General features: G+C 33.2%; 1 protein-coding gene across 1 annotated transcript; it reads right to left on the bottom strand.

Annotated features, from left to right (window-relative positions):
• Positions 1–4,692: 4,692 nt before the first annotated feature.
• LOC141695212 (uncharacterized) lies at positions 4,693–7,864 on the bottom strand. The gene is made up of 4 exons (XM_074499466.1): positions 7,728–7,864; positions 7,513–7,619; positions 5,431–5,465; positions 4,693–4,892 (listed from the first exon to the last, which is right to left on the bottom strand). Exons 1-4 carry the CDS (start codon positions 7,728–7,730, stop codon positions 4,825–4,827), a joined length of 213 nt encoding a protein of 70 aa, XP_074355567.1. The 5' UTR covers positions 7,731–7,864; the 3' UTR covers positions 4,693–4,824.
• Between the last annotated feature and the right edge of the window lie 384 nt (positions 7,865–8,248).

The raw sequence follows: 8,248 nt of genomic DNA, 5'->3' as shown, positions 1-8,248 counted from the left end.
TGGTGTTAAGTTATATGTATCAGAAAAGCAAATTAATTTTTCTTAGTGACTTTTCATATTTTCTGATTACTGGAGAAATATTCTGATAACAGCATTAATTCTGATGGCAGTTGTAACTCATTTACACTGAGAAACCCTTGTCAAAAGAATTTCAAAAGATGCATAAAATAAGCACAAACAATTGAGGTGGATTCTTGCATAACTTTATTCTACAGTAGACTTCACAATTTAAGACAGATTTTGGGCATTTTTCTTAGTTATGCCTTATTTCTAAGAATACTGAAGTTTATCAGACTTTAATCTTTATCTGATCATTTGCACATACACACACTATCACTCCATATGAATGATGAAAATTACTGTGGTGATTAAGTTGTTTCTGATAAACAGTTAAGTATTATTTGCATAAATTTCGAGGACAAGTTCTGATTATGTTCTGATGATTAAGTTCTGAAGAAACCAGTCAGTATTTGTGTGAAGAAACACAGAAACAATCATTCACTTTTTGAGTCGAGAAGCCATGTTCTGATGACCGTTAAATTCTGATAATAGTCAAGTTCTGATGCAAATCCTGGTGCTTGCGTGGCATTATTTATTTACTTGACTTATTTTTGGTATTTACTATAACGGTTATATTTCTCAGAAAAATAATTAGGTGAGATAAAAACAGTCATAATCATTTGTTAGTGGGTTGCGTGTTGGTTTTGGTATGTGCATGTGTGCAATAAATACTGCATGTTTAATGTGCCCACTATTTATGTTTTGACTGATTACACGCTGCCAAGTGTAAAAACTGCTGGTTCTAATTCAAAAGAGACGTTACCATGTGCAGAGTATAAATATCAGAGATAAAAGCTTATACAATATTTTACCCACTATTTTACTCTATTCTCTCTCTCTCTCTCTCTCTCTCTTATTTTATTACTCTCTTATTTTCTGACATTCTCTTACAGGCATTTTATCAAACACTTTGCAAACACAAAATTTTCACTTGATTTTTCAACAGAAATGGCACCAAAGGATGTTATTTTTAATGGAGATAAGTTTGTCCCAAATAACTACTCTGCTATCTTGAACAAGGATGAAGCTCCTTCAGAACTTCACTTTGTTCAGGATTTCTTGGCTCATAGTGAGATTGGGTATGCTCTGACCCAACCTCAAGCAATCTCTGGTAAACAAGTGCTGGAGTTCTGGAAGACTGGAATCTATGATGATGGAGGTGAAACTGGATATCCAAGCATCATGGAGATGGTAATGATTGGGTATGCTCTGCTCCAGTACCATGGGAGGAAACCTTTAGAGGGGCTGAGTGGATACATAAATGGAATGATAATGATTTTATTCCCAGCCCACATGTTCTGACAGAACATGTTTCAAAAGCTGATGAGTTGCTGATAAGTTCTGACTTCAAGCATCAACTAAAGATCACTGCTCTTAGTACAAGAACTCTACAAGGCCAACACTCCAAGACTCATGCAAAGGTTGATAAACTTCAGGAAATAGCTGATAAGCTAGACATGATGCACAAACTAGACAAGAAGAGGTTTATCAGACCAATTCAAGAAAAAGTGAATACTATCGAGCTTGTTCAAACCAAGCAGCAGGCCCAACTGGATGAGGTATTACAAAATCAAGCTGCTCAACAGACTCAGTTAAATGAGATCCAATCTTCAGTGGAACTCCTTCTTTCTCTACTCCTGACAGATGATGCCAAAAAGGGGGAGAAGGTAGATAAGTCCAAATGCTCACCAAGCCAAACACTGAAGAAAAAGGATGATCATGGAGATGACCAGGGAAACTCTGAAAAGAGTAGAGGTCAAGGTCAAGGGAAGCAGCTGAGTAGAATTCCCACTCAACAAAAAAGTTCTCATAGATCTGCTATGCAAGGGAGGAATAAGGAAGGAAAGAAGCCAACAAATCAGGATGTTCCTTTGTTGATCACAAATGCTGATACTTCAAATATTGATGATCAAGTTCTGACAACTACTTCTGATGTGATAGTCCAAGCTGGAAGCCAAGAGTCACAGAAGTTTTTGCTGACTTTGAAATTCAAAAGAAAGAAAGCAACATTCTTTTAGAAAGATCCCAAAATTCAATTTGTTGATGAAGAATTGGCCAAGAGACTATTCCTTAAGGATAATCTAGGAGTGGATTTAGAGGAATTAAAAGAAGAAGAAGCTAAATTTGCTGCTGAGAAGAGCAAACCCAAGTCAAAAGCTTCTGATGCTAAAAAGTCACCAAGCCCAAAAGAAAAGGGGATTGTGATAAGAGAAAGATCTTCCACAGAGATTCCTAGATCAAGGACTAGATCTCAAACTACTACTGATCCCAAAGACAAGGGAAAAGGAAAAGTTGGGGAGACAGTCAAGAAACAAAAGATGAAGATTCCTCAATTTCTGATGAATCCTATGTGCAAGATGGTTCAAGTCTTTGATGATGTTGTTGCTGAAGATGAAACAGTTGAAACTCTGAAGAGGAAGAGGATGACAGAAGAATCTAAGACAACCTCTGACATAGCTCAAGTTGTTCAGAGTGAAGAAGTTCAAAACTTAATAAATCTTGAAGATATTTTAGAACAGCAAGCTACAGATGAAACTGCAAATCCTAACCAATTCATCAAGACATCAACCTCTGACACTGCTCAAGTTGACATAGACAGCTTAACATTAGAAGACAAGAAGAAGTTGCTATGGAACAAGTCCATTCTAGTTTAGCCTAAGACAAATCAGATGTTGAATCAACTTGCAGCATTTGGGGTAAAAGCCAAGCAAGCCAGAGACACTTCTGGATTAGGTTTTGACAGAGAGAAATTCCAGACTGGGATAGAAGTTGATATTAGAGATCCATTGACATTGACTGACAAGCCATTTGAAGAGATCACACAGAAGCACCTTGACAAAGTGTTTTCTGCTCAAGTAGTGATGGATACTCATTATGATTATGAAGTAAAAGAGAAATTGATCTTATTTCTGATTGATGGTAGAACTTTGATGATGGCGGCGGTGATGGCGGCGAAGATGGCGGTGGATCGTCCGATGTTGATTTGCCGGATTAGTTTACATTGATCGGTTTTAAGACTATTGTAATTTGCTACTTTGATGGTTATGGGATGTAAATTTAATACGTTGTTATGGTTTGATACTTTGTCGGTTATTTAAGATTGCTTATTATGTAATGATATGGTTTGATCCTCCGGTTATCGGAGTTTGTAAATGATTTCGTTGGATTTAATTACTATTGTTTAATCATTAAATTTACTAGTTTGGTGGAATGATTTTGAGTAATATAGGTTATTTATTAGATTGGAGATTTGGTTGTGAATATTGTTTGGTTGTGAATATTGTTTCGTTGTTTGGTTGTTTGATTTGGTTTTGTATAGGGACTGCAGAAAAACCTGCAATTTTATTTTTAAAATCAGACCTTAAAACCGACCGACAATAGGCATAACCGACCACTTTTGACCATTACAAAACCCCGAAAATCGACCGTCAGGTGACATAACTGACCATCTTCTTCATAAAACTGACCGTCTCCTTCAGAAGGTAGTCGATTTTAAGACGGTCGATTATGACATTTAAATTAGCTTCTGAAATAAAACCGATTGATGTGCATACTTTGACCACGGTCGGTTATGAGTTGCAGTCAACTTTTTAAAAACAGACATAACCGACCACCAACGGTCGGTTATGACTAAGTGACGTGGCAACACGTGTGCACGTGTTGCCACGTGTACACAGTGACCCCACATTTAAATAAAATGTCCAGGCACTTAACCGACCACTATGTTGGTCGGTTACGAGGGTTAAACCCGACCAAAAGTCATAACCGACCAGGCTAAAACCGACCATGCCCTGTGGTCGGTTATGACTATTTTAACCGACCGTGTTGCCTCTTAACCGATCGCTTTTTACAGTCGGTTTTGTCCTGTTTTCCTGTAGTGTATTTATCAGATATTTGTATGTTTAGTTGTTTAAGTGTTAGTAGGACTGTGACGACCAAACCGTGCCATACCCGTATCATATTATCTGCTTTACTCTAATAATATATAAGGATATAATTGTCATCACATTTTTTATTTTTGATGACTCCTATTTTCAATTTATCTCCTTAATTAAAAACTTAAATAAAATAATATCTATGTTTTTTTTTCATTTTATTATTTTTCTTGTATGTTCTGTTTTTATTTTATTTTCATGCAATTTTTTTGTTTTATTTTATATTCTTTTCTAGTATATAGGTAATTCTAATATCAAATTATTTAATCTTGAATTTGACAAATTCTCTTCATGTATTTGTGAAAAACAGGTTTTATAAATCATCTTATTGAACTCAAGATCCTGCTCTCATTTTTTTTTTTACAAATTATCCCTTACAAATGAGTATAACATATATTTGTATTCTAATTTGAAATAAAAACAAATATATCATGTTACTCATGAAAATCTCCCATACGTCCAAAGTCAAGTCATTTATTAATTTTTTAACTTTGTTTGATTTGGAAATGAACTTACTGTTTTGGCTTATAGATGTATGTAAAGTTCAACTTAAGTCGCTAAACTTGTGAAATTCGACACTTCAACTTTAACTGGTTAAACTTGTTGGAGAATAGCCAAAACCAAATTGTGACAAAAAAAAGTAATCACACATTGTATGCAAAACACCACAATGGCCGAAACCAGTCTGAATAACATATAACAAGAATGAAATCTCTCTATATATTAAATATGAAGTAAAAGACTAACTACTGTTAAAGTTCACAAAACGATGACTATTTAATTTGAAGAGCTACTTGGAAAAACAAAACCAAAAACAACAGAGACTTAATCAAAAAAATATGATTGATACACCCATCGTGAAACATCCAACTGCTACCCAGGGGCTCAGTCGCTCTCCTGTTTCAAGACATTGTAAGCATTAGTCCAATTGTCTAATAAACATAGGAACCGAACAAATTTTGCTAGTTATGGGTTTCAATGCATTCAGTTTCGAGCTAAAATTTTAGCTTCACTGTAAATTTATACCAACAACATATCTAGACAATTATCCAACAATTTCAAGGTTACCCACCACAAGGATATGTACTATGCTTAAACTTGGAGTTGCGGTGACAGCGTCTAGAGACAAGTTAAATGACACAGTGCGATTATTTCAAATATGAACCGAAATGAGACTTGTTCGCTTTAATTATATACACATTATATATTCATAGTTATTACATATCATTAATTTTTGATGGTATGAAATTGCCACGTGTAGAAACACGCACCAAAACTTAAAATTGCTACCCAACTTTAAAGACCCTAAAATGGCACTAAAGTTTGCTATATATTATATATTCAAATAAGTAGTTAATCATCATATGTTTATTTGATCTTTGTGTTTATACGGGTAAACTTGTTTATATATGGTGGTTTCTGTTATAGAGAGTACCTATTCTGGCAGCCTTCCAGAAGAAACCTCGAAACCTGCAACAAGACCGATCAATTTGCCACTTGAATCAAATTTATAGCAAGTATTTATTAATATTGATGTAAAAGCTTTATAAATGACAAGAGAAATTAAATCCAGAATATAATATGCAGAATCAAGAAAACAGTAAATACACTGATATTCATCTTTTATATATGTTATTTTTACAAAAACACAAAATAAAATGCTATAAGAAAAAATATGCAGCTATTCACCAAAAAAAATACAATAAGTAGCCAATATATTAATAATTTAACGTCTATACGTATACAATTTTATTTATTTTTATCTGAAACCTTCTCACTGGTGTAGGCAACATTCTTAATGTAATAGCAGCGCCTACGGTAGCATTACATGAATTGGTCAATGGTCATTACTTTCACAATTCCACTATCAAAGTACCCAGTTTACAAGCTACAGATGTCAGGAACACGCCCTTTGTTTTGAACAAGTTTAAGAAAACAAAACAGATATCATGGTCTATTCCTATGTTAGTAAAGCACCCAAGTTTTTTAAAATATACACTATCCAACTTACAAATTCCAGATCTTTCATTACATCTCTATTTAAGATAAATTCAAATGTGGTACTAAAGAAATGCTAACTAAAAGTTACATATGCCAGATACAGATTATAACCTACACAAGTCATCAATGCTTTTAAATAACTTAATTGTATGTATTGTTATCAATAACTAATTTAAGATCGTGACCTTCTGTAATTAGCCAAGACGAAAGGTTTCTCTACAATACATTACATGAGGGTGTTAAGCTCTATCTAAGAAGCCTTCTCGCATACCACAACCACAATCTTAAATTATAGTCCTAATAGATGCACGTTCTATTGTATTTTCCTAAACTAAAGGGTATAACATGAACCAGCCTGATAATATTATGACATCCAACTGTATATACACGAAACTGAGAAGATGCTAAAGCTTCTCAGACAAACCTATTTCCGCTGCTTAAACAATTTTCATCTTTCATATCCACCACTTTATTGCATTTCTCTATTAAACGGAAGGGTGTACATCACTAAATTACTTTATCTATCCATCAGTAATCAGAGACGCCATTTAAGGTTTCACTATCGATATGCTTATTTGCTACTATCATAATATATATATCTTCATCCCTTATTTAATTATGACCTGCATACATACTTATGAACCTAATAATAGCTCTTTCGAATTTCCTTATAAACCACCCCCCCAGGAGAGATATGTAACATTAGAATAATTACAAAAAAAACTTTACAATAAGAAGCTGTGAATGATGGATGTTGAACAAATTGTACTGCTTCACAAACAAATAAATCACACACACAGTTTTACAAGTATAATCAACTAATTTACCCAATCCATTTAATCCTCTTTACTTACTGATGCCTAATATGAAAAATGATCTTCATGTGTTGCACAGACAAATTTATGTTGTCTAACTTAATTTATAAAAAACTACAGAAGTACACATGATGGCGCAACAACAGTTTCTGACAGACTTCATATTTCTAGAACTCATAATATTTTTTTTTCAAATCCAACCCCTCATTCCCTTTTCCGTTTGACAAAAGAGTATGCTACACAATATCCAATTAGAACTGCCATTTATACTACTTACAGCTTCACTTCAATCTACTAACCGTTAACATTCCGCTGAATACCACTGATAAACTACCTCAATGCCTAAATTATAATATAACCAATACCTATCATTTATCAACCTACTAAAACCTATCCTTAATTTCATTACAGCTTCATAAAACTTCTTAAACTACATCAATCCAAATAAGGGAGGCACAATTACACAATCCCACCAACAAGAAACAAACAAACAGTACCCACAATATCCGAGATAAGACAATTCAACTAAGAGAGTTCTGATAGTCCAACCATAACAAATTAAGCATAACCCACTAAAAGGATTCTAAAATTTCTACGTATTAACCAATACCCACTATATTAACACCAATAATACATATATAATACACAGAGAGCTGTAACTGTAATACAGGAAAAATCGAAAATATGGGGTGTTAACATACCCAGTTTTCTGTTCAAGAAAAGTAGGGAATTGCATCTTCAAGAAAGTACAGGTGCAGATCACCAACAAAACCACCGTCAGAAACGAATGGAAATTAAATAGAGCTGACTGCAATCAAATTCATTCACAAACCCTAATTAATTAATCAATCATATTTTCTCTACAAGATCAAATTTTGATGAAAAAAACATACAATTCGAAGAAATATAAACATACCATCGTAATTTTCTTGAATTTTCAACTTCTCCACTGAGCTTCAGATTTATGAGCTAAACGTAGAGATTTTATTTTTTATCTTAATTTCTTGTCAGATACTTGCAATCTAAAAAGGTTGTTTTATGACGCCGTTATCATCCACTACGTTACTGTTTTCTCATAAATTATTAGAAAGTAAATTTTTTGTATTAAAATTTCTAATTATTTTTGAAATTTTAAAATTTAACATATGGTCAAAAAAAATTTTTTTTTAGAATTGTAATAAGAATAATATTTTTTGGAGTTTATTACCAAAAATACTCGTCTAATACGTATTTTAAAAATGAGTAAATCTATTACGCATTTTAGCAATGGGTATTACATAAAAAACAAAATAAAACAAAAATAAGTAAACACGGGATACATGTCACAAATACGTATCCCAAAAATTGATACGCATTATTTGAATGCGTATCTAAATTTAAATATTATTTTTTAAAAAAAACTTCAATTTTTTTTACACAAATTACCCATCTTAAAAT

Source organism: Apium graveolens, chromosome 11 (genome assembly GCF_009905375.1).
Source record: "Apium graveolens cultivar Ventura chromosome 11, ASM990537v1, whole genome shotgun sequence".
Classification (NCBI taxonomy): domain Eukaryota; kingdom Viridiplantae; phylum Streptophyta; class Magnoliopsida; order Apiales; family Apiaceae; genus Apium; species Apium graveolens.
Note: the sequence above shows the minus strand (reverse complement) of the source record. Positions and strands in the feature narration are given on the sequence as shown.

Coding starts and splice junctions, on each gene's coding strand:
- LOC141695212 (XM_074499466.1), bottom strand. Junction 5,466..7,512: donor TTTCTTGAACAGAAAACTGG/GTATGTTAACAC, acceptor GTCTTGTTGCAG/GTTTCGAGGTTTCTTCTGGA. Junction 4,893..5,430: donor CTGGAAGGCTGCCAGAATAG/GTACTCTCTATA, acceptor GTCTTGAAACAG/GAGAGCGACTGAGCCCCTGG.